At 42.0% G+C, this 27,230-nt stretch overlaps 1 protein-coding gene across 4 annotated transcripts in view; it reads right to left on the bottom strand.

Moving 5' to 3' along the window:
• The window catches only part of SEMA6A (semaphorin 6A), a 120,242-nt gene that overhangs the window by 16,494 nt on the left and 76,518 nt on the right, over nucleotides 1-27,230 (bottom strand). For 2 of the 4 annotated variants that reach the window (XM_030467068.1, XM_030467070.1), the window contains 6 exons: nucleotides 26,734-26,910; nucleotides 25,852-25,992; nucleotides 25,677-25,757; nucleotides 23,665-23,723; nucleotides 21,906-21,926; nucleotides 14,695-14,859 (listed from right to left, as the gene is read on the bottom strand). In XM_030467068.1, coding sequence (XP_030322928.1) covers nucleotides 14,695-14,859; nucleotides 21,906-21,926; nucleotides 23,665-23,723; nucleotides 25,677-25,757; nucleotides 25,852-25,992; nucleotides 26,734-26,910 — 644 coding nt within the window. Of the gene's footprint in view, nucleotides 1-14,694; nucleotides 14,860-21,721; nucleotides 21,773-21,905; nucleotides 21,927-23,664; nucleotides 23,724-25,676; nucleotides 25,758-25,851; nucleotides 25,993-26,733; nucleotides 26,911-27,230 lie in introns of all 4 variants that reach the window. The other 2 variants (XM_030467071.1, XM_030467069.1) reach the window with 2 other exon arrangements.

Below are 27,230 nucleotides of genomic sequence, written 5' to 3'. Positions count from 1 at the left end.
GGCAGCCCATTCCAATGTCTGATCACCATAAAGAAATTCTTTCTAATGTCCAACCTAAACCTCCCCTGGCACAACTTAAGACCGTGCACTCTTGTCTTGCTGACAGCTGCCTGGGAAAAGAGACCAACCCCCACCTGGCTCCAACCTCCTTTCAGGTAGTTGTATAGAGTGATGAGGTCTCCCCTGAGCCTCCTCTTCTCCAGGCTGAACACCCCCAGCTCCCCTCAGCCTCTTCTCATAGGATCTGTGCTCGAGTCCCTTCACCAGCCTAGTTGCCCTCCTTTGGACCTGCTCCAGCACCTCAATCTCCTTCCTAAACTGAGGGGCCCAGAACTGGACACAGGACTCAAGCTGTGGCCTCCCCAGGGCTGAGTACAGGGGCAGAATCCCTTCCCTGGACCTGCTGGCCACACTGTTCCGGATACAGGCCAGGATGCCATTGGCCTTCTTGGCCACCTGGGCACACTGCTGGCTCATGTTCAGCTTCCTGTCAATCCAGACTCCCGGGTCCCTTTCTGCCTGGCTGCTCTCAGCCACTCTGTCCCCAGCCTGTAGCACTGCATGGGGTTGTTGTGGCCAAAGTGCAGGACCAGGCACTTGGCCGTGTTGAACCTCATCCCGTTGGAATCAGCCCAACTCTCCAGTCTGTCCAGGTCCCTCTGAAGAGCCCTCCTGCCTTCCAGCTGATCAACACTTCCCCCCAGCTTAGTGTCATCTGCAAATTTGCAAATGCATGATGATGGACTCAATCCCCTCGTCTAAATCATCAATAAAGATATTAAACAGAACTGGGCCCAACACTGATCCCTGGGGGACACCACTAGTGACCGGCCGCCAACAATCTCTCTTATCTCAGTAATATATATTTATTCTCTTCCTTCCTTTCTAAGCATAGTGTAGGTGAGATCATACCTTTTGCAGAAGCACAGCTGATGTTATCAAGTTGTGTTTCAAGCAGAGATAAACTGTATTGCTTTTTCAGGTCTTGATGCTGTGTATATGAAAGTAACCACTAACTTAATATTAGTAATTCAGTGAGTGAGAACTGCTACCCCCAGGTATGGAAAATTAATTGGTCTTGCTGGACGACTGCCTCAGGGCATTGCCTGTAGCTTGGTCATATTTAGACAAAAAGCACATAGAGTGCTGCAAGACTCTAAGACCTCTTTAAGACACTCAATAGAAACCAGTGTTTTGTAGAGATAAAGCCAAACGCTATCTGCAAAAAAAAAACCTCCATCAGTACTCAGTACTCTCTATGTTCTTTGTTATGAGCCATGACAGCCAAACCTCTGGGTAGGCTCTGTGGAGAATGCAAGAGGATCAGTGAGGAAAGCAGGCAGAAGAAGAGAGAGAGGGCACTCCTGCTCTGTGTCTTCCTTTGAGAGCCTCTGACTGGGACTCGCCCAGCAATGAATACACACTGAGAACAGCTGAGTGGTTTTATGGGAGCTACAAGCTGGCGGCAGGAATTAAAGTTCTCCAGTGCTGACCAGTGGCTCAAAGAAATTTTCCACAGCCTTTTCTGCACCACATGACAAGACTAATTCTCTTAGCTTCTTTGAAAACAAGCAGTACTCAGTGTTTACTCAGTATTACGGCTTCTGTCTCACTCACCCTATGTGCTTTTGAACAGGAATTCAATATAGTTTTCTAATTTAAAGAATATGGAAACACTTGGAAAATATGTGCTTCCCAAAAGACTTTTGGAATTATTTTAATAAAGGCTTCAGTGAACTGATGTTCAGGAGGTGTTTCTGTGCATGCTTAAATTCCCTGTGTTTGTGTTTAGTATTTGTAGGTCTTTCAGGCACTCCGAAAACCCCCCTCTGTTTCCTTCAACAAGAACATGATGGTGAATAATAGTAGCTTTGCAGGGCTTTAAAATGTGCCTGCTTTCCGCTCCTCACTTTTTTTTTTTAACAGCTGTTCTTTTATTTTGTATCACAATTGTGGGTAAGATGGGATGGAGCATGAACAAGATAGCATGTTATTGACAGCATGCATCTGGTGTTATTTTCCAATTAAAAAAATCCTTGTTGGGCACATGAAAGAACTGTCTAGTTTATGCCTAGTTGTGACAGTGCTATCAAGCTGCAGCTTCATCTGAGATTTTATTTCACAGAAGATAGCAGTATTTGGTTGCTGGTGGGAGAGCTACAATTTATATCAAAGTCTAACCACCTTGGGAGACATGGGAGGCTGGAAGTGGTCCGGAGGCTGTCCACTGGGACTCACTGTTTCAGGGTATTACAGGTACTCTTCTAGACAACACAGAGCTGGTGATGAATGTGCTGTTAGCCATTTCCAAATGTTTGCTGTATTGTACAGCTGTGCCAGAAACACCTCTTAGATGCTACCTGAGCAACTTCTCTATAAACTGCCTCAAGCTTTTCTAAGGCCAATGGAGCTGTTAAAATGTACTTCAGCAGAGACTCTGACTTATTCTCATCTGCTGGGGCAGGGAGAACTGTCAGACTATCAGCTAGGGGTTAGAATGCTTATCAGTCACAGCACCAGCACTGAATGCACACAGAATTGCCTGTGTGTTCAGTCTCTTCTGGGTATGAGAGACTGAAATTTTTCAAAAACTTACATCTTGGCCTCTTTTTCCCTCACAGGGATTTCAGAGTGCACATTTTAATATAATGGTAAACTTGCACAATCTGCTCCAAAACTTCTCAATAAAATGCCCTTAAGACCTTTCTTTTGTGACATGAAAATAATGATATATTTTTCCTTATCCTCTTTCTCAGCCACTGGCACAAAAAATCTCCGAACACATCACTAAAATCTAGGAAAAATCAGAGCAACAGTAATCAGATACCAGAGACTATAATGTCTGGCTAAATGATTATTAGAGAGCTCAAAGTAACACCTGCCAAACATCTGGATATTCATAGGAACAACTACTTCCCAAATGTGATAACACTTGTTATCTGTATTTCATGTTTAATAAAATCATCATGGTACAATCTAAATTATGCCCTCTTCAGGTTTTCCTTTTTTAATTAACTATATGCTGTTAATGAGTAAGAACCAGCCCATTCTGACATAAAGAATTAAGCTCACCTTTTTTAATCTTAAAGAAAAAAAAGAAAACAGGGCAAAGGATCAGTGAAGATCCTTCCTACATTCTGAAATGGATGTTGATACTATTCACTAAAAGGTTATCTATATGAGAAGAAGGCAGGTGGTATTTTGTACAGAGGCATGTAATTAAAAAGTTCACAGTCCACTGATCATATTAAAAGTGTGCTGAACCAGGACTGTCAATGTTTATGTCATTGTAAAATTACTACAGGACATCTTAACTATTAATTAATATAATTATTAAAACTAGGCACATCCTATATGAGAAAAATGAATTATTCATATATCTTTAACAGTATATTGACATTTTAATTGTACACTGGCATTAACTTAGCACCAAAGGCACTTTAATTGTCTTTTACCTACTAGATTTTCTGCTTTTAAATCCCTTCAAATTTCAAAGGAGTTTCAGAAATTTCATCTAATTGGCCAGACTGCCGTCCCAATTTAGCATCTTTGTACGGCATGTTGTCTACCTGGACTCAATAACATGACACAAAAATTAAACCTGGTGTTACTTAATATCCTGCCCACTGATTATGCTTTGCTACAGATAGAGTGGTGGCCCTGAGGGGCCAGCATACCTTACAATGAATTCCCAGGCCTTGACAAATGTGACAATGCTACAAGGGTCAAACAAGAGCACGAGGCAGCCTGCGCTCCTCCACTGAGCTGTCCTCATGGGGTAACTGGATGAAGGCAGCTGGGGATCCAGTCCATCACACAATAGCTCTAATGCCCTGAACCCTGAGCAGCTGCCTTGACAAATTAGATGTGGCCCCTTTTATTGAAAAAACAGATCAAGGTCCAAGGGTAATGACAGTTTCCCCCTGTTTTAGAAAGGCAGGCTTCTACTGCTCATTGCAGCCTGGAAACGGATGGCATGATTTTAAATCTATGCAGGACAATTACGGGTCAAGGATACCTGCTGTGTCCTGCAGCCACATCTGACATTTGATGAGCTCTATTTTAAACTTTAAACCCTTCTTTAATTTGCAGAATCTACTCATCTGGGGGCATTTAGAAAGAAAAGCTCTGTTGAAAGTTTTCATAACCAGAAGTTGCACATTAGCACAATGTTGTCTATTACAAATGCTGGTTGTTTTTTGTTTTTTTTTTTTGCTAGTAAGAAGCAAATAGCACTTGGTTTCCATCTTGATACTCATGTTTCCACCCCTGCTACTTAAATCTGAAACCCATACTGTTAGAAAAATGTAGAAATATTTTGATTTCTGACAATTTTAAATTAATGTCAGTGCTGAAGTATAGGCATTTCTTTAGGGGTGGCATGGGCAGTTGTTATGTACTGGAATATACCCATCCATTACTTTTATTTCCTCATCCTTGTCTATCTTTTGAAGTGTAAACTCATTTAGTCTGTGACTAGATGAGCTGGGTTTCTTTATGTAAGATTTGAAATGAAGTCACAGAGAAGAGACACTAAATCACTGCCCTGTATTCTATCACAATCCCCATTTTTTTATTAAAATTTGGCTTAAGGATGTGGCCCTCTACAGGGACTTAGTTTCTGTCACCTATTTTCCGTATCTTGTCTTCTCTCTGTCTCTTTGCTCTTGTCCTCATAGAAACTTAGAAAAACATAACAAAAACAAGTTGAAGACAGTAATTTGTCAGAAACATCCCTTCCATAATTCTTAATTCATCAATTTTATGTAGAAATACCATTTTATTAACTAGCATCTAGTCTTCTGCTCCCACTGTTTGAACTGGAGGATGCACTCTGAGATGATTAGCTGTTTCTAGACCTGGGAGCAGTCAGCTTCTACACGCAAGACAGAACAGAGGAAGGATCAGTGTCATTCCTCATGACAAATCTGATGCATTCCCTTAATCCTGACTGCACAGCTCTCTGATGTATGTCATAGGTTGTCAATTTTCTGGCATGCTTGCTAGTTGTATTAACCTGGTCTGGTGCACAGGTCTCTGGACATTAAAAACTCTGCTGAGATATTTGGTCCCATCTAACTGCAAACAGTGGATTTCTAGTACTTGTCTGATATGGAATTAAATGTTGTTCCATGGCAGGTATGCCAGGAAGACATTTTGCTCCTGGACAAGTTGCTCATTAGGACCATTCTAAACAAACATAGGGTTGTTTGTTTGCTTTTTTAAAAATGTATTTTTTATTATTTTACCCAAGCAGCTGATATATATGACAAATGCCAGTAAGCCCCCCCTTTTTACGGCTATTTACAGTAAGCTGGTATTAATATATCTAAGAACATTTTAGAAAATAAAAAAAATCTATGTCTTTGTTTAGCACAGATTAATCCAACCAACTGCTCTTTAAACCCTAATGGGAAAAGTCAATAGGTTTTAATCTTGATTAGGATCTACTAAAGTTTAAATGGACTAAGTTCCCTGTCTTCTTTTGTGTAGGTGAAATCCCTCTGTGAAGCACTGCAGCTCTGAGTAGCCAAACCTCTCACTTCAAATCCCACCCAAACACTACAGAATCATTGACAGAATCAAGGTGAATTCCCTACACTCTTTCTCACAGCACTCTTACTAGTCCATGGGCAAATGACTTAAAAGTATAGTAAGCAAAGGATCCAGTCTTTTTTGATCTTCATTGTTTCCTCAGCACTTGAAACTGCTAGTGAACTGCAATGTATTTGCAACCCGCTTTATATTTCTGCATAACATGGTTGGATGCACGGGAAAGAACAGCAGTGTTTGAGCAGCCTCCTTCAGGCACACGATTTGAGCTTATAGCCCTTCCTGAGCCCCATCCAGGCAGAACAGACTATGGTGCAACTCTTCTCTCACTGCCTAACACTTTTACCATCAGTCACTTTCTTCTCACAGTGCCAAGACAATGATATAAACCACAGAATCATAGAATCATCCGGATTGGAAAGGACCTCTGAGACCATCAAGTCCAACGCTTAATCCACCACCACTGTGGTTCCCAGACCATGGCACTAAGTGCCACATCAGTCTCTTCTTACAAACCTCCAGGGATGGAGAATCCACCACCTCCCTGAGCAGCCCATTCCCATGCCTGATCACCCTCACTGTAAAGAATTTCTCCCTAATATCCAACCTAAACTTCCCTGCCAGAGCTTAAGTCCATTCCCTCTTGTCTTACCGACAGCTGCCTGGGAGAAGAGACCGACCCCCACCTGGCTCCAACCTCCTTTCAGGGATTTGTAGAGAGTGATGAGGTCTCCTCTGAGCCTCCTCTTCTCCAGACTGAACACCCCCAGCTCCCTCAGCCCTTCCTCACAGGACTTGTGCTGGATCCCTTCACAGCCTCCTTGCTCTTCTCTGGACCTGCTCCAGCACCTCAATCTCCTTCCTGAACGGAGGGGACCAGAACTGGACACAGGACTCAAGCTGTGGCCTCCCCAGGGCTGAGTACAGGGGCAGAATCCCTTCCTTGGACCTGTTGGCCACGCTGTTCCTGATCCAGGCCAGGATGCCATTGGCCTTCTTGGCTACCTGGGCACACTGCTGGCTCATGTTCAGCTTCCTGTCAATCCAGACTCCCAGGTCCCTTTCTGCCTGGCTGCTCTCAGACACTCTGTGCCCAGCCTGGAGCTCCCCATGGGGTTGTTGTGGCCAAAGTGCAGGACCCGGCACTTGGCCGTGTTGAACCTCATCCCGTTGGAATCAGCCCAACTCTCCAGTCTGTCTAGGGCCCTCTGCAGAGCCCTCTTGACTTCCAGCTGATCCACACTCCCCCCAACTCAATGTCATCTGTGAATTTGCTAATGGTGGACTCAATCCCCTCATCTGAATCATCTCTGAAGATATGAAACAGAACTGGGCCCAGCACTGGTCCCTGGGGACACCACAGCCACCAATTGGATCAGCACTGTTCAGCACCACTCTCTGGTGGCCTCCACCAGTTCCTAACCCAGCACAGAGTGCTCCTGTCTGAGCCCTGGGCTGACAGCTTTTCCAGGAGAATGCTATGGGAGATGGTGTCAAAGGCTTTGCTGAAGTCCAGGGAGACTCCATCCACAGCCTTCCCCTCATCCCCCAGGCAAGTCCCCTATTCATAAAAGGAGATCAGAGATCAGGTTGGTCAGACAGGACCTGCCTTTCCTAACCCCGTGCTGGCTGGGTCTGATCCCCTGTCCATCCTGTAGGTGCTGTGTGATTGCCCCCAGGATGATCTGCTCCATAACCCTGCCAGGCACTGAGGTCAGGCTGACAGGTCTGGAGTTTCCTGGGTCCTCCTTTCATCCCTTTTTGTGGATTGCTGTGACATTCGCCAACTTCCAACCACCTGGGACCTCCCCAGTGAGCCAGGACTGTTGGTAAATGAAGGAGAGAGGCTTGGCGAGCTCTTCTGCCGGCTCCCTCATCACCCTGGGGTGGATCCCATCTGTCCCATAGACTTGTGAGGATCCAAGTGGCTATTTGCAGGCCACAAACTGTTCCCTCCAGCATTACAGGGGGGCTGCTCAGCTTCCTATTTCTCTCTACAAGCCCCAGAAGCAGCTGTTCTCAGGACAACCTCTTACTGTTGAAAACTGAGGTAAAGAAACCATTAAATACCTCAGCCTTGTCCTCATTTTGGTAACTATGTTTCCCCTCATTTCCAAGAAAAAAATGGAGATTTTCCCTGCCCCTCCTTTTGCAGTTGATGTATTCATGGAAGTACTTTTTGTTATCCTTAATGGAAATGGCAAGATTTAGTTCAAATTGTGCCTTTATCTCTCTGATTTTCTTTCTACATGACCTAACTATACTCCTAAACTCTTCCTGAGTAGCCAGCCCTTTTTTCCAGACTGTAAGCTCTCTTTTTACCCCGAATTTCCTTCCATATCTCCCTGTTCAGCCAGAGCAATCGTCTTCCCCCCCAGTTTGCCTTTGAGCACACAGGGATAGGCTGCTCCTGTGCATTCAGGACTTGCTCCTTGAAGTACACCCATCCCTCCTGGAACCCACCCCCTTTGTTTTCAAGGGCTGTTTCCCAGGGTACACTCTGAATCAGTCTTCTGAAAAGGCCAAGATCTGCCCTCCGGAAGTCCAGTGTAGAGGTTTTAATGTTGGCCCTCCTTGCATCCCTGAGTATTAAAAACTCAATTATTTCATGGTCACTATGCCCTAGAGGGCCTCTGACCACTATATCTCCCACCAGCCCCTCTCTGTTTGTAAACAGAAGGTCTAGTGGGGACCCATCCATGGTGGGCTCATTTACCAGCTGGAGTGCAAAATTATCCTCTATACACTCCAGGAATCTCCTAGACTGCCTCTTCTCTGTTGTGTGGAGTTCCCAGCAGACATCTGGCAGGTTAAATTCACCCATGAGAACAAGGGCTGGTGATCTGGAGACATCTGCCAGCAGCTTGTAGAATAATTGATCACTCTCATCATCCTGGTTGGGTGGTCTGTAACAGACTCCCACCAAAGATGTCAGCCTTATTGGACTTCTCCCTGATTTTGACCCACAGGCACTCAACCTTTTTGTTACTGACCTCAAGTTCTACAGTCAAGAAACTCTCTAACATACAGAGCCACCCATCCACCTCTCCTACCTTGTCTGTACCTTCTGAAGAGCTTGTAGCATCCATGGCAGCACTCCAGTCATGGGAGTCATCCCACCACATTTCTGTGATGGTGACTACATCAGAGCTTTCCTGCTGCACAATGGCTTCCAGCTCCCCTTGATTGTTTCCCACACCGTATGCACTGGTGTACATGCACTTCAGCTGGACTGCTGATTTTACTCTTTATTCAGGCTTTCCATTCCCAGGCTCATCTTTGGAGATGCTCCCCCCGCCCCCCCTTCAAACCTAGTTTGAAGTTTGGGGCATCAGCTCTCCTGATCAGCCCTGCCAACTCACGGGCTATCTGTCACATCTAGACAGATGAAGTCCATCTGATTTGAGGACACCAAGTACCACGGAATTTACCCCATGGTCAAAGAACCTGAAACCCTGCCACTGACACCAGTCCCTAAGCCATGAGTTAACCTGCTGGATCTTCCTGCTTGTTCCTTCATCCACTGATGTCATTAGAGGGATGGAGGAGAACACAGCTTGGGCTCTTGATCCCTTCAGCAGTTGCCCCAAGACCTTGAAGTCTCTCTTGATTGAATGGGTGCTATACAAATACAGAGTATTTGCTTGGCCTTGAATATCCAAGCCCTCCAGCTTCAGACCTGAAAACAATGACTCAACAGATAAATCTTGACAAACTCTGTGCTACTTTAAATCCTCTCCTGAATTATTACAAAGTGCCAGCAAGATAGTAAATAATTCTCCCTTCTTCCTCTGACATAAGGTGCTTTCAGTGTTTTAGAACCTTGTACATGTTAGCATATAACAACATTCCTGTGTAAAAACATACTCTGCAAATGTGCTTCCTGGTGTAAAACTCAGCCCTCCCATGATGAACACCAGTTATTTAATTTAAGTAAAAAAAGAGTTCAAAGCTTTTATTTGCCACAGACATTTTCTCTCGTTTCATGTCTACTTGTAAAGTATCTTGTTAAATCAGTACCTTCCATTCTTTGTCATAATAGTACCTGAAGTTTCTTATAATTTTGTATCATTGCAGCAAAATTTGCCTGAACATTTGCAGACCTCTGGAGACAAGAATTGTCAACACTAGGCAAATCTTTCAAGTAGAGATAATCATGGTAAAATTTAGTAATACTGCCACTTGTGTACACTATGAAATACCTTCTGGACTAAGGTTTTGAAATTAACCACCTTTGGGCTCTGCAGTAGCACAACGCTCTCCAAACAGAGGAATTGCTAGTGTCTAATTCTGTACCAGAGGAAGGGATGCATTTTTTATCATCATTATTAATATTACTATTATTAATATATAATAATTATATATATTGTATATATTACATACAATATATAATATATAATATTAATATAATGACTATTACTATTATATATTATATATTGTATAATAATAATAATAATAATAATAATAATAATAATAATAATAATAATAATAGAGATTCTACATTCTATAATATAATAGGTTTTACCAGATGCTATCTATATCAGGAGCATTCTTGAGATCCAAACATACCAGCAACACTTAACTCTGTAAACCGAGTCCATCACACTCTGATTCTCATCATCTTTTTACCAGTTACTTGGACAGTGACAAAAAGCTTGCTACAGAAAGGAGATACCACCTCATAATCCTCACTTAAAAGGTGTTAAGACAAGAATACAAACATTAAGCCTGCTAATAGCAATGCTACATTTTTGTCATTCAGTGCCCAGCTCAGACACATCCACCTGTGGGAATAAAAAAGTCATAAAGCTGAATTTGGAACCAATTTATCAACACTGTGATTAAAAGGCAAGCTCCAGGCACCTAGAGACCAAGTGAGAAAACCGGGTAGCTGGCTGCATTTGTGCTAATGAACCCAGGACTTGAAAAGCATGAGTCACTTCTGAAGGGATGCAGGAAGGACAGGAGGCAGCAGAGAAGGGCAGCAGGGTAATGAGGGGGAAGGCCAGCTCCTCCTGAAGAAAATCACTTTGTTTTCTCCATGTACATGTCTGTCCCCCCTTCGTTAGTAGGACAACTACAGAGAGACACAACAGCACTACAGCATCACTGGGGTGTAGAGGTAAAGCCTTGGAGTGCCCCACAGAAGGAGCCTTGTGACTGTGGAGGGAGGGGAACCAAGTACAATGGCAGCAGGGGGGAGGGTTAGATGGCAAGGTTAGTGAAACTGGTTCAACAAAAGTGAGAGAGAAACACACAATTAAATTAACACTAGAAGACAGCAAGAAAAGAAACAGAACATAAACATACTCTAGGACATATTTTTGGGTTTTTTTCTTTTTTTTCCTGAGGAGGAGATGAGGAAAGAGGGGTGCATTTTGCCCAAGCAGGGGTAATTTTTGTTGTTGTTGTTGTTCTGCAAGAGGAAGGGCAGATTCCCTAATGGCCAAAATGAAAATGCCAGTAGGATGACAATGCATAGTTCCCAGTCTATGGGTTCCACTACACATTTTTATCTTGGCAAGAAATGTATTGAAGCTCAGAAACAACAATCCCAGAATATATTTAGCCACTAAAGCTGTGGCACACAAATGTCACATTCCCATGAGTCAATCCTTTTAAAGAACCCCCTCTTCACACCCCCACAGATATTCCCCAAGATGCCTGCACTGAATTAAAAGTGAAGCATATGGATGGATGTGACATCATCAAAGCACCCGTGTTACAGAAAAGAAAACAGCAAGTGGATTCTTTACAATTAGTACAGCCAGTAAGAAGTCATTTGCAAGCACAGGAAAAGAAAGAAAACACTGTTCAAGGGATTAGACACAACCAATGAAGAAAACCACAAAGCACTTTGCAAAACAAATAAAAAATGTTGATATTTAAAAAAAATATATTTTTTCTCAGTGAATATGTGAAAGTAAAAGAAATCACAACAAAAGTGAAAACAGAATCTTAATAAAAGGACAGTAAGTGTAACATTTTCTGATTTAACTTTGTGTAAGAACTCTTTGCTTTGCCCTTTTAAAACAATGAATCAATACTAATTCTGGAGCCAATCAGCTCTGACTGGGCAAGGCAAAGAGTAACAGCACACAAGTAGATGGTAATGGTAAACAACCATGCGGTCACCTCTGCCGCCATTGTTTTGATTTTGTGTAGACTGCTTCCAGCTTTGTCAATATTCATAATTAGGCACCAAAGAATGCATGATATTTAAATGGCCCTGTCAAGTGCTAATAGGGCTCTTTCATAACCATCACTCCCTGGGGAAGGGATTGCTGAATGTAAGCCACCTCATCAGTCAGTGAATTGAAGCGAAAATGATTAGAATCCAACAGCTACACATTTATTAATATTTTCACTGCATGATCTTCTGGAAGCTGCCACTGGCATACAAGATGCTTTTAAACACCTATTAAACACTGCTTCACAGAAGATTTGTGAAGTAGGGATCCACACATAACAAATAGTGCCATTAAAATGTGTCTCCACATTCTTCTGGGTACATAAAAGGGACAGAACTTCCACTGTTGGTTGGTTGCTCTGACACTTCTCCAATGGCTGATGCCAGCAGAAAAGCCGGGTTCAAGGATCAATTCCTTCCTTTCTCATCCAATCTGCATAATGACACCCCCTCCACTCAGGGGGGAGATACTACTTACTTTCTTGGGGAACACTGGACTTAGAAACGTCCTCTCACCTCAAGCAGTTTCAATACCAGCTGTTACTAAATGACTGGACATAAAAAGAATAAAAATCCTTTTTTTTTTTTTTTTTTTTTTCCTGTCATCATTATCATTGATTTACTGGTGAGAAGAAAAAGGAGTTCTAGGTAGATCACCTGCTATCTTTAGAAGCACATGCAGGCTCACCAGCCTTCTGCCCTCTGTATATGTGATACCCAGGAATCACTTTTTCTGAATTTCTCTTCTACAGCTGAAAAGTAAGGGCTGAGGAATTAAAAACTGATCTTAAGCAGGAATTAGGAACATGAGCATTTCACTTCAGCACCCTCAGTCCCTTGCATCCTAAATTATGGTTTTGAGTTTGAGTATTGCAGCTGCCTAAATTCTTTCTCTGCTGAGACTCAGCAGCCTCTGTGTCTGCAGAAGCGCTGTGCTTAACTCACAGGTAAGCATGACGAGGTTCTAGTAATTCACATTTTTGCTTTAGGTTTGCAGTCATTCTTTGAGAATGATTACAGGATCAAACTGTGAAAAAAATGGTTTGAGCAGGGGCTACTTCTGAAAGTCAGTTTTTTTTTTCTGAAACTCAGTGTTTTGTTTTTTTTTTAATAGGAAAAGCTCATTGCTGGGAGGTGGTAGTCTGCATCCTTTGCCTGAGAGAATTTGAATCTTCATATCCTATTTCCTGCCACCAAGCCTGAAAGCCACGGCTACTAGATTGATGTTTGCCATGGCATCTCACCAAATTTTACCACATCTCCTGCCTGATTTGATCAGCCTCCTCAGCTGGAAAAACACTTCAGGCTTCATCTCTGGTGGGCCCGCCAGGTGATGTTCATTGCTTTCATGCCCAGAAGCCGTGAAGGCTCTTTGAGGTCAATCTTGGAGAGTTCCATGGGAAAACCATGGACTATCCTAGGATATCCTAGGACTGTGGGAGGCACAGTGTCCAGGGCTGCTGTGAATAACAGGCCCTGAGTTCACAGTCTGGGTCAGGACCACCGTCAGAACAAGATTGTTCTGCAATGTTAATGTGCTAGTTACTGCCTGCATCAGGTCTCCACTGCCAATGAAGACAATTTTTAAGATTCCCTGGGTCAGATGGAGGGGATGGAATATGATTTAGTAATCTACTAGTTTGGACAGACAGTGCAAAGCTGTAGATCTGGCATGCCAGTAGCTTTCTCCAGCAGCAGCTGATGCTTTTACCTAATGAGTTTTTCATGTAAAATGCATGAACAATAGAGGCTGGAATCCACATTTCAATTAATATTTTAAGTGTTTTATATCAAGTATTCATAGCAGAAAGAACTAAAGCTCATGTGTGTTCTTGCCCCTGGTGAGTGCCCTAACCACTCAGTGAGTGAGTTTTGCTCATGCCCATCCTCATAGACCAGTGAGTACTTAATTAGGCCATATAGAGCAAAACATCTTCAACAGAGAAGAGCTTGAAAGAAGTGATCTAAGAACACCCTGGAGAAGAATAACAAGGGCTCAGATCTCTCTGTGCAGTGGAGCTATTTGAACCTAAGTTCCCTATTTACAAAGGAACCATTTTAACCTCCTTGAGACACAGATTAAAAGGAGCTGGGAGAAAAATGGAAGGCCAAGCTGGACTGAGGAAAAGCTCCTCCTTCTCTAAGCACATTCAAGCGGTAAACTTAGATAATTCTCTGCTTAATTCTCTGTATGCCCAGCAAAGGGGGACTGTAGGCCAAATGACAACGCTGTCACTTGTACTAGACCCAGCTGTGCTTCTGCACAGGGATGAACACTGAAACCACACCTAAATCCTAACTTCTCTGTGCTTTAAAAATGCAACACAGAACCTCTCTTCAACAGCAGTCACCTCTGTATCTTTTAAAATATTCTAACTACCTCCGCAGCCCTCATTCTCAAAGGTGCTTGATGCTCAGGTCTCACTGGAGACAGTGGAGCAGCCTCAGTGGCTAGGACTTGTGTCAGCTTTACTTCAATGGTTAAATTAAAGCAGACCTTCAGTATCTCCCTTTGTCATTGAGAGTCAGAAATAACATTAAATTATCTGAGATCTGCTGTGCTGCCCTGGGAATTCAGACAACTAGCAATATAAAAGTGCACCCTCAAGAACAATGAGAAGCCATAGGTCTTCCTCTGCAAGACAGTGGGGTGGGGGGAGCGATCAAGCTTAAAGAGAGCTAAATCTCCACTCCTTCCCTCCTTCCTGTACACATGCACAACACACACTGCAAAAGCATGCACTTCTATTTGTTTTGTGTGGTTTCCTCAGGCAGTGAATTATCTAGGACTGAGTCTGAGATTGGCTGTTTAGTTTCAGGCTTTACGATAAGCTTTTAATTATAGCACAGGAGTTTTATTACATGTTACTCTGAGCCAGCTGGAAGCAGTTACACTTTAGTCCTCCACCCCCACCCCTCCTCACCACAGGATGTCATTTCCAAGGCCTTACCCTTCTTGTCTTGATGATTATGGGATGAAACTGCCACATATGGATCTGTATTTTCAGATGAACCAAGCGGATCCTTCCAATCCAGCATGCGTCCCCTACCATCATAACCCTGTCGAGCGCGAGAGTCAGAAGTGGTCGTGCTTGGGACTAGGGAACTGGAGTGTCCTGTTCATATTATAAATACAGGTAGGGAAGACAAGTCTCATTAGTCACTTACCATGCTACCTCACCATGCTCAGGAATGTACCCACTGCTTTTCTTTCATGATGGGCAAACACCTTCTCTTGGGCTGAGCAGTAAGTCCTTCAAAGCACTGGCCCAAGGAAACAGGGGATTTGAACCTTCAGATCAGTCAGGCAGGGACTGTGAAGCAGTGCACACATGCCTTGGGCTGCTGCTGAGCTCATGTTTGCATGGTTTTACTCAGCAGATCTAAATGCATGTGGAGGAGAGTGAGTGCACTTCATCCAAGTGAAGCATCATTTGACTGAGTTCAGCACACACACCTGACTGACACCGAAGTGTCAGCCCACACTGTCTGAGTTAAAATGCAATTTAAAAGAAAAAACAATTTAAAATGGAACAACTTCTTATTTGGCCAAAATTGAAGGAAAATGCCATCAGAACCACAACAGGGAGATGCCAGTAGCTCTCTGCCCCATGGCCCCAGAGCAATGAAGCACGGTCCAGCAGCAGTTCTGTACCACAGCATCACACTCCCAACAGGAGCTGAGCAGGGCATGCCAGCGACCTGCATCTGTTTGCACCCTTGCCATGGGTCCTGTCTGACCTGATGGCCCAAAGTGGCCCTGAGATGAGCATGAAACTGAATCTCATTTCTCCTCAGATTGTAAGTGAAGACCATGCCCTACTGTGTGGATCTATGATTCCAGTAGCTGCTGCACAGCCTCCTCTGACCACAGAAGTCTCACATGCCCTTTTTCCATTATAGCTGCTCTAGACATTATTACTGTTGTCCTGAATGAAGCCAAGAAGCTCCTCACTAATCAAATACACTCCAACAAACAGCAGATGCACAGGACACACCCCTCTGGTGTGTAGACACAATTTTGGCAGCATCTTTGCTTGAGTAGAGATGTGTTTGTAGACTCATACATCCCTTTCAGCTAGGTCCTGAGAAGTACATCAGCACCCAGAATGCCTAGAGTGCTTGGAGTCTATAGCCTTTGAAAGATGGCTTGAACCTGGACTTCCCAGTGGCTTGGGCTGTTGTGTCACTGCTGGGGAGGGGACATCAACACTCCACCCATGCCACATTTTGACCTTAAAATGTGCACATCTCTGAAAGTTCCCTTTCACCACATGAACCAAAAAGAGCTACTTTCAGGAAGACACAAGCAGCTCTGGGCCTTTACCAACTTTCCTGAAAGAGCTCATCAAAGAGGGGCTTTTGAAAAATGCTCAGACACAAACCAAGAGAATTGGATTATTCAGACAGAATGGCAGAATAACACTTTCTCTTCAGATACTGTGGGACAGACTGACAGCAGTTCTGCATTCTCCTGCCTCCTTTAACATCTCTGCAAATTAATTTTCTTTCCTTACATGTGAATTTCCCTTGGAGAAGAGTCCAATCACCAGGCTACAGACTGCCCTAGCAGGGACCCTCTGCCTGCTCCTTCCTTTGATGTTTTTTTACTGCTCAGAAAAATAATTTGAGGCTTACTGGAGCAGAGATAGAGGAAACCAAGGAGCTCAAATTTAGAGCTTTGCAGTGAAGGCACAGAGCTGGGCATGCAGAGACTGTGCTCCTGTATGTTACATTAAAGCATCACTGGATAAGCATAGAAGTTTTGGAACCTGTAACTCAAAAAGGCTGCTTTAGATGGCTCCTGAAGCCATCAGCCCCAGCTCCCAGCAGTGCAAAGAGCTGTTCAACACAGATTCCTGATTTTACTCTAGCAATCAAAAATCTAAATGTTAGCCACCAATGCTCCCAAGGTTTTTGATGCATCCATGTGCTCCATTTTATCCAACCTTTTCCAGCTTCATGGAATTGAACTACTGACGAAGTCAGCAAAGAAGTTGCAGCTTCTATTATGATTTAAAGAAGTCCTGCTGAATATTAATCATCTTACAGAGAAAGAAAACATCTGTACTCCTTCAGATATTTTTGAGAAGCCCTTTGGATTTACTGCATGGCATTGATTATATCTGGCAGCACTCTGGACTGTGTTTTGCATGGGACATGGACACAACTAACTCGTAAGACTGGTATGCTTAACAAGGAAAATTGGTCTGATTCAAAGTGTTCTCACGATGGAGCCAACCTTCAGCTACTGCTCCTAATCATTAACACAATTTAGCTCTAAACCTCAGGCTGAAGGCTTATACTGACAGAGGAACTGCATGATTTTTTATGACAGGAATCATGGTTTGCCCCAGGTATCTTTCTGTAACATGATAAATTAGAAGCTTTATTTTGTTGAAGACACAAAGCAAATAGAAAAGAGAAGCCAAATATTATTCACTTCTAAAAAGTTTCCATAAACCATAGCATGGGTGGGAGCATTGGTAACATACAGTTAGATGGATGATGGCCTCTGATCCAAATGTGCTGTCTGCTCCACAGCAGCCTTGCAGCAGGACTGCTTGTTTCCAAATGCACAGGTAGAGGTTCAGAGACTGAAAACACAAACCCTCCTGAAACAAGAATATGCTGAAGCATCAAAGCTTTCAGTCCTAAACCATTTTATGTTTGTAAACTCCTGTGCTCATCACCAAGAAAGAAGTGTCACAATGAGACAGAGGACAGGCTAGAGAATGGAAATTATGCTGTTTCCAAGTCTAACAACTAAACCACAGTACCAGCATAGGGTTCCAGGCTCTGAGTTAATACCCCCCTCAGCAACTCCAATAATGTGTACAATATTTGGTCAGCCTACAAACAGAGCTGCACTGAACATAAGAAAGCAATTAGTCATACCTTGATAAGGGGGCAAAAGAGAAAAAATCCTGCCAAGTAGCAATCATACTTTATGCCTGTGTTTGATATGCATTTATATAGTCATATCTCTGTCCAGACACTCTCACTTCAGGTGTGCTTAAAGGGGGAATTCTAAGGAAAAGCCTTAAGTATGGTTAAAGAAAAACATTTCTTAATACAGTAATCCAGAGGAAATATATGCCTAAGGGACACATTTTCTGAAAAAAGATTTCCTGAACCATATGCTGCAAATGCATGGAGAACTTCTTCGTAATGGAAAGCTAAGGCTTTGTAAAGATATTAATGTGTACCAGATGGTCGTTAGGTAGAGAAGGTTTTTACACAAATGCAAGAAATCAATCTATTCGCACTGGTACTAATGTGTTAGCCTAGTACACACTGAGAAACAATCTTCCACATGTAATTGAGATAAACTTTATTCCATTTGATTTTAAGGAAGCAGTGCAGGAGCAGATCAGACTCTAATAGCCTGTCCCACTTGTGTTAGGACTGTATTCTGCAAACACATACCACTGGGCCACGGTTGCTGGTGTGTGCAGAAGCTCTGTGTCCTTTAAGACCCTGATTAGCCAGTCCTGCTGGATGAATTTCACCTCTGAGCAGAGTGATGTGACAAATGTATGAGCTGGTTAAGTTTCTCTCACTGACAGAGAAAAGATTAAACTGGCAGGCAACTCAGGCCTGGCCCTCTTACATATAGTCATTATTAAACCTTTACAATGTGCTGTATAGTTTGCAACATGTAGTGGATTGTTTTTTTTCCATTACACCATTTTTACCATTCTGATGTGTAAACAGTCTTTACTGCAATTTAAAGAGACTTCAACATATCTGAGATGTAGCTAGTACCTTTATGTTAATATCTGTTAATACCTAAACATCTAAAAAGACAGTACTGCCTTTGTTTTAAAACCATCCATTTGGAAAACAGCAGACACAGTGCTTTTCAAACTTAGTTGTTTAAAACAAACATGTAAAAACCGATATAGACATGCTTTTAAAAAAATCTGCTTTAGGTGCTTTCGTTATTTGCAAAGATATTTCATCTGGAGTGAGGTAATCAAGTAACAGGAGAGCAAAACCAGTCAGTGTCTATGGGCATGGGTAATGACTCAGAAGGGCTGCACTTCTGAAAGGACAGCTCATTCTGAAGCGCACTTGTAAAATACACGGAGGTTTTTTCAGGTTTAAAACAAAGACAGGGATTCAATATGTATATGATAGTTGCTCTACTATGCACAAGTCATTAGGATCTCAGAGGTTAAGATATCTGCACACTATCCTATTAACAGCTATAGCAACCTAATTAGACAATTAGAGGGAAAGGCTAAATCAATACTACAGAGGGAGAAAGGATTATGGCTAGGGGGTAAATAAGGGCCCAATTCACTAAGAATTGATGTCTCCAAAGGTAATTGAAGATGCTTGCAATTTTGCAGAGGAATACAGCCCAATCTCCTTGTTTAAATATACAGATCTTGCATAATCTCTCTCTGACATTCTGGTGCCAGACCTTCTGCCTCTGTTCTCTTTGGATATTAAAGCCATGCACCTGAACAGTCACCTGTGTGGATTTCCATTTTACTTGTTTACAACTGATCATGAGTCTGCCCCAGAAAAGAGAGTCCATCTCCCAGACTGAGGAGGAGGCTGATGGAATATGAAGAAGACAAAGACTAAGGGCTTGGTTCTCCTTTCATTCATGATGTTCCAGACTGGCAGTAAATTCATTGAAGTGAGATGATTTATAGTGGAGTAAATCAAGGAAATCAGGCCTCAAGAATTCTTTTTTAACTGTAGTTTCACATGCCTTTGCATATATTGAGCCCACTGGATCTAAAAGCTCCTTGAGCATTCACCTAGTTGGCATTCTGGAATACCTTAGTGTTCTAAGATTTAATCTACTATGAAAAACCATTTAACTCTGCTCAATAACATCAAAAAGCACCACTTAAAATTTTTTGTTTCTCTCAAGGAAGAAAAATGATTCAGAGAAGTCACTACAGTTAGCTAACATAAGCACATTTACTGAGACTCGTTTACTAACTTGGAATTTTTTATACTCTTCATGTGCAAGACCAAAGGAGGTGACTTGCACCTCCTTTGGCTTTTGCATTTTGCCACAGCAGGTGAAAAGAAACACTGGGTATATCAGAATAGGTATTTCAACAAAACTCATGAAAAGAACAGTCAGCTTGCTACGTTTTCAGCATGTACCTGAGCAGGGTCAGTGAAATCATCTCCAAAAGACAGGGCATGAATGGGAACCAATGTTAATGTTAGCTCAGCATTTCTCCATTTCATCTGTCAGTAGAGCTGGGTTTATTCTATCTTTGGACCTGGCATTCCAGGACAGCAGAATGGGCCCCTTTTGTAACCTATACTCCCTAGGACTGCAGCTTTTTTCACTCTTCTGTTCACTTGAACCATTCTTTATGCTTTCTTAGTCAGATTAAAATATCAGCTTTTGCTAAAGTCCCTACGTAGGTGATAGCTGATGGGGTCCAGAACCACAGCCTTACAGCCATAACTATGCAGCTTATGAATGCACTTAGAAGCAGGAAACCTACAATATTTCTGCCACATCAGCACTATGCCCAAGGCCATTTTTTTTTTTTTACATTAAGCAGTGTGGATTTTTTTTCTTACTGTTCTTTTAATTACTATGCTATATAATAGAAGTACAGTAATTTTAAAATGAAAGGAAGTACAAACTGTATGCAGATGAAACCGTGCTTTATATATATATATGTATATATATATACACACACATATATATATATATATTACAGAGTGGCAACTTCTCTTTGATTTTGTATATTCTCTTCACTGGTTTTCATTATCATACTTCCAAACAAATTTCATCTGCACATATGGAGAATTTTATTTTAATTTTACAAATGTTGAACAGTATTAGTGTACATGCAGTTTTTTACACTCTGCTGTACTGAGCTGTCACTGGTTCTGTGTTGTACGTACATTATTTTGCAGGCACACAATAAAAGGATCAATTAAAAGTTCATTGCAATGGCACACTGGCCTACCTCTTGCTAAGTTCAGCCAAACATATGGTAAATTTGCCCTAGCTCTGATGAACTGCAAGTCTCGTACAGACTGACAGAAACTTTACAAGCAAGCTCCCAGCCCACGTGGAAATTTGCCATTGACTTCACTGGGAGCAATACCACACATCTTCTTAGCTTTTGAGTACTTGTCTTTGTTTAGGATGTCTATAAAGAGAAACTATTGCAATATATGTCTAGCTTTGCATTTAAAGTGATTCTTTTTTCTGCAATAATTCCTCATGAAGACATTTATTCTGCACTCCAAGTACCAGTGTAATCCACTTCCAAACAGACAGAACAAAGTGGTGGTAAGTACTGTAAGCACAGATTAACAGCTGCCTCATGGGAAACTGCTCCTCTTCAGCTCAGGCCATTTAATTTGTTTGCGAATACCCCTCTTTTTTTAGACCAGGCACCATTCAGGTATAAAGATATTGCAAGCATGGAAACATCAATGACTCATGCTAGAAATGACAGGAGCTTCCAGAAATCAAGGCATAACCCAGTCTCAGCTGACATAGGTAACAGGGTAATTTTCCTTATGAGACTTTCTTTTATTCAGGAGCAGTTCTGCTCCTTTCCCTAAGGCATCTCTGACTGGCTGCTGTCATGACTGGCTGTAGCAGTCATCACACCAGCTTGGACAACTCATGAGTGGGACATGAGCTGCTATCCTGTTCTTCCTGGTGAACAGATAAGATGCATTACTGTACCAAAGTGTTCCTTTGTGTGTTCAGATGAAGCATGCTCTAAATGATGTCTGCTGCATGCTACTAAACTAGGCTGTATCTGACTGCAAGAGAGGCAGTTTTTAAGGAGTAAAATAGAGTGACTGCAAATCAAGAGGTATGATTTAATCCTGGTTTTGATTAGTGAATCAGGCCCTCAAAAAGAAGACAACACGAGTGAAAAAGGGTAGTAACTATTTGAGTACAGGAACTACTAGCTAACACAAGGATCTGAGTAGAATTTTTAAAAACATCCGTAAACTGACCATACACTGTGCTGTAAGACATTTCATGATCAGGTGAAGCAGTTGAAATGTCTATGAACAAAATAAATTGGGAAGAAACATTAAATACAACAAAAGAATTAAAATACTTAAAAAGTTTAGTAAAAAGTCATTCCTCCAAAATGGATTTGCTGTCAGTAAATAGTGAAACTAGTAACTTCCTTACCATTCAGGGCTACGAAGGCATCTGAAAGACAAACAACAGGGAAAAATAATTATTTCTTTGCCTTTTTTTCCATTTAATAGTTGGCTGCTAGCAACTTTCTATGTTTCAGCTGATATTTACATGTATGTGATTAGTAGTAATACCTGAAAACAATGTCTGGCTTTGAAAGTTGGCCAGTTTTGTGCAAATGATACCAAGTGGGAAGGCCAGCATCCTCCCTGCCACGGCTGTCTTTGCAAGATCAAGTCCTAATCTAATGCGAGGCTCTACAAGTGATGCAGCCAGAAATGTGAGTCAGTGAGGACAAACTCACATGACCCAATACTACATGAAGTCGTAAGATCAGCTGGGTCAGCAGGGAGTGAAATCTACCCCTGTATCATGGTTCACTGCATCATTCAGGTCTAAAGAGGGATTTAAGCAGGGTATGAGCTTTGCTGCTCTCTGCACAGGAGCAGATCTGTCTCTCTGAGCACAACGTGCTGCTCTTGAATGATTTCCTGCCCTTACTTTATATTTAACTGATCCCAGGCACACTCTACTCCTGTCTAACATGTTTGCTCAAGAAGAGCAGAACTAGCTGAAAAGAACAAGGCTGCACCAGATGGGAACTGACCTGACTTTGGTGCTAACCCATTTTGCAGGGGGCACAGGAGGGACTATGTGTACACCCCTTCCAAAAACCTTAAAGTTGGCCTACGTAACACCACTTTAGGGCAGAGAGAGGCAGGTGAGATGGAAGGTATGCAGAAGCTGAAATCCCTGTATTCCCCCAAGCACAGTGACCATCGTAATAAATGGCTCTTGAACAAGGATGCATGAGACATAAGAAGACTGGCTTTCATCAGACCAGTCAGCCTGCACTGTATCCCACAGCACACTCCACCCTCTGTTGTTTTGCTTTGTATTCTTGAAGTAGTGACTCTCTCACTGTACGTCCTCATCTTCAGCAGTTTTATTGCAATTACAGGAATCAGTGCAAATTGCACTGAAAAGAATATGATTCTTGATTTCATAAGTTTATAAATAATATTTGGGGCTCAGAATTAGACCCACCATGGCAAGAACATTTGGAATGAGATCTGCCCTGAAAAAGATGTTGGTATTCCTGAAGGCTAGGAAATCAGAATGCAGTGCAAGCTGTGCACATTTAAGCACCTCAGTGCAAACCATAAATGTATAAAGCTGTGTTTAAGCTTCCAACTCATGTTGTAAGTACTGAAGGTTTACCATTAAAATTTCTTGAGTGGGGTCAGTTGTGCCTGAACCTTAATACCACTACATTGTTCAGTCTGTGTGTAAAATCCACAAAGAATTAAAAACTAAGTAGTTCCCACTCCTTGATCAAGATACAATGCTGAAGATATATTTCACTATTTCCTTGTCCTACGTGGGAATGGAGTCCAAGTCACAGTCTACACCAAGGAACCAAGCTACTCATCTACCAACCTAACCATCATAGGTAATACAGACAATGAACATTATGTTGTTGCTATAACCAATACCTTTTGGAACTGAGGTTTTCTCACTACATAATTGTTTTGAAGTCCAGTGTTTGTATGAATTGCACCAATGGTGCTATTGGCTATACATGCATTTAAAGAACCATTCCTCTTCTCAGCCTGCATCATTAGCTGCATTTGCTGTCCCTGTTGTGGCTCACATTGCTACAGAAGAACGTCCAACAGGTAATGGTGATTTGAAGAAATCATAAGGACGCTGTGACACATGGTAAATAGAGGGTAAAAGCTTTGCTTACTTTGGCAGTCACCCAGGCCATCTGTATTGCCATGTTCTATGTCTTGTTCAAATGCCTGTCTAAATAATAGAAAGAAATAAAACCATATGAATAACAACATCAGAGGCACTACAAGAAAGAAATTACCACATGTACAACTGAAACAAATCCCTGCCATGAAACTGTCCCTTTCTTTGGAACGTTCACACAAATGCTGAAAAATTGCAACACACACATTCAAGTTCTTTGTTCTTGTTTAACAATTTCTTGACTTCTGATGGTGCTCTGTCTTTTTATTACTTTTACTTTTTAAAAATCCACAGTATGCTTCATTGAAGAGGGAGGCAAACTGATTAATATTTTTAAACTAATTGTATAATATATGACATTATGGGGGCAATTATGATCCTACCTTAACTTGTCCAGATAGTACAGAAGGTGCATCAATATTTTGATGTAAAAAGATAACCCATAGGATAGGGTGCTGTACTGGAGGACGACAACCTGCACTCCAGCAATAGTTTTTGTACTAAGCTGGACAAGGCTGCAAGCTGTAAGGTGAACTCAGGGGCCTCTATTGAAATCAACACTCACAGGCTTTTCTAGCTTTTAGAAGAATAGTTAAGCTCTTAACCTCTGCCTGTGATTTTGGGTAACTAGTGAAACTGCTCTTTCAAGTTCCTGTATGGACAAAGGTGAATGACAAGAACCTTGGAAAACCACCAGGACCAGCCCTTGTTTACATGAGTCAGGATCCTGCCGTTGAGGCATAATTGCCTATGAAGTACCTCATTCCCAGCTCCATATTCTCAAAATTCCTGCTCAACAGTCACATACTCCAGGAGGGTACCTAACATCTCTGCCTCCTGTTGTCCAGTTTAGAAGTACACTAGACATCTGCATAGCTGATCTGAATCCCCTTCCTTCCCAAGGGCTATGTGCTGGACAAAGAGCAACCTGCCTTGCCTCTGGACTGCACCATAGTAAGCTGTGCTGGCTCCTAGTGATCTATTGATAAACACAGAAGCTACTTCTAAAAGTAAGGTACAGAAGTTACCCACAGCTTCCCAGAGGAGTGCAAAAATACTCAAGCGCTTTGGGAATGTTGAGAAAATGTGATATGGACACAGGTGCATTATAGCATCATTCTATCAAATACTCAGTCAGGAATAGCCCACACTCTTGTAGTAGAGCATATACAGACAGATGTAGCTATAGGATCCCCAGTGGACAAACAGCTTGAATTGAAATAGCAAATTAAGAACATGACATAAGCACAGGGATGGGAACTCATCCATTATAAACTTAAGACCTATGCAGAAGCAGGGTTAAGCAGGGTCACCTGTGGGGTTATCAATGTGTCATGTTTGTGCTACACATAGACCACTACCTTGAGGAATTGTATCTGCATCTCAGAGAAGGTAAGTGTGAGGTGTGTCAGATGTGGCAAAAAAATGAGATGTTTGAAAGGGATTTGATGTTTGATCTTCCTGCAGGGAGATTTTAGTAACCACATTTAAAAAAACCTTTGAAGACCTTCATTATAAAATAAATAAATTCTATTGCTAAGCAAGGGGAGATCCAGCACTTCTGTGAATCTGCTTTAAGCTCTTACTCTGCTCTGTGATTTGTCTGGCTAATGCACAGTAAATTAGAAGGACTGCTTTTGTTTTCAGTGGACAAATTGCTTCAGTAATTTAATTTGGATTCTATTGCCTCTTTAATCAGCTCTGATGGCTCCAGTGTGGGCTGGTCCAGACATACCCATCCAGTTCCCTCCTTTCAACAACACGCAGACCTTAGTAAAGCTCTTTCATTTTCTTCTTCCTCCTCTTTCAGCAGTTACCAATCAGCTGGGAGTTCACATCAAAAAAAATTGTGAGAAATTTTGGAGTTGAATGCAAATAAGGTAGAAAGAAACACTTCCCACATTTTTCCTTCTGTAAAAGCTCCATGTTTCAAATAGCTCTATCCAAGACTGCCAAGAGCCACAGCAGAACTTCATGGCCTGCTCAGCCAAAGCTTGTACTCACTTGAAGCCAAGGACCAGCTGCATACACACCCCACTCTCCTTCACCCATCCGCAGTACGGGTCTCTGGACGCTATGCAGGCCCTTGAGAAAGAAGAGTACAAGGTGGCATCCATGAATGGCCCCACTTTCCCCATGCCTGCTGGGCAGGTTGCTGACAGCCACCACAAACACATACTTTTTGCATTTGCCATGACGCTCACACCGTCCCATGGGGACCTTGATGACACAGGTGGAGAAGGCGACGTACAGGGCACTGCTGGGCTTGTCAAGCTGCATCCCCACTATCCGCTTGTCCTCCACACCATCGTAGCTGCACCTGATTTAAAAAAATATGAGATAATGCTATAAATGTGTTCTGCTGGGAAACCAGATGAAAACACAAATGATTCCTCAAGCTGAAAAAAACCCCAAACCCCAAACAAAAAAACATCTAAAAACTCCCACTAAAAAAAAACCCTTGAAAAAGGTAGAATTGAACAAGCCAAGGAAAAAGAACACACAATAGGCACTAAAAAAACTCATAGACATATAAATGAGTATTAAAAATGCATGAGACAAGGGAATAAGAAGTGGAAAGAGATAGCACACCAGACAAGGTTTCTGAGGGGCTTTCAATTTTTGTGTTTATTCCTCTGCAGCACTCGAAGTAGTTGAAATTTCTGAGTGATATGGCCCTCTTCAAAGCCCCCTTAGGCATATTTGAGGAAGGCTGAAATGCAGGAGATTTTCCTTGGAGAGCGGTTTGCTCGTTGTTCAGTTATTTAGAGAGGAATCAGGTTTTTTTATAGGATCAGGAAATTAATCTTCCCTTTAAGAATTTCACTTTTAATTATCCATCAAGTGCTGCATAGGATGGGCTATTTTATACACATACTGAATAAAAAATATCTTAGTGCAATGTAGAGACTGATAAGCAGACATCCTCTCCACAAACAATTTAAAATTACTCTAAAAACTTGGCTTTTCTAACCATTTCCCTTTTGTAGGACAACCTACTCTCTGGGAAGTCGGAAGTTCAAAGTTGCTCATACATGAGTACAAAGAATCAGATACACACTTTTCAGGATTGTAAATGTTCATCTCCTCCAGGAAAAGGCTGTCATTTAGGAAACCACTGTTTCCTGTCCGTGCCAAGAACTTTAGGATGATTCCCTTCTCTGATCCCAAGAAAACCACAGTGTAGTTCTGATTTGGCCCAGCAGCAGAGTCCACAGCAATTTTGGTCAGGCGGTATCTAGAATAACAATACAGCATTTTCTTGTCACTTGGAATTAGATTATAATTTATTTTATCAGGAATAAGATTATAATTTATTTTATCACTTTTCCCACTTCAGATAACTGTGTGGTAGCCTTCTAGCAAACATAAAACATACATAAGCACTCCTCCTAGCTGAATAATCCCATAAGTCAAGACAGAATGTACCAGTTCAGCTCCTCAAATGGTAGAGAATTTTTGTGTGTTTGTCTGCATGTCCATACCTCCAATAGCTATCAGAAGTATCTGTGGAAAGCTGAAGGGGTGCTAAGAGTCTGAGGCCATTTAGGAATTATC

Source organism: Calypte anna, chromosome Z, assembly GCF_003957555.1.
Source record: "Calypte anna isolate BGI_N300 chromosome Z, bCalAnn1_v1.p, whole genome shotgun sequence".
NCBI lineage: Eukaryota > Metazoa > Chordata > Aves > Apodiformes > Trochilidae > Calypte > Calypte anna.
This window is presented reverse-complemented; position numbering and strand designations above follow the sequence as displayed.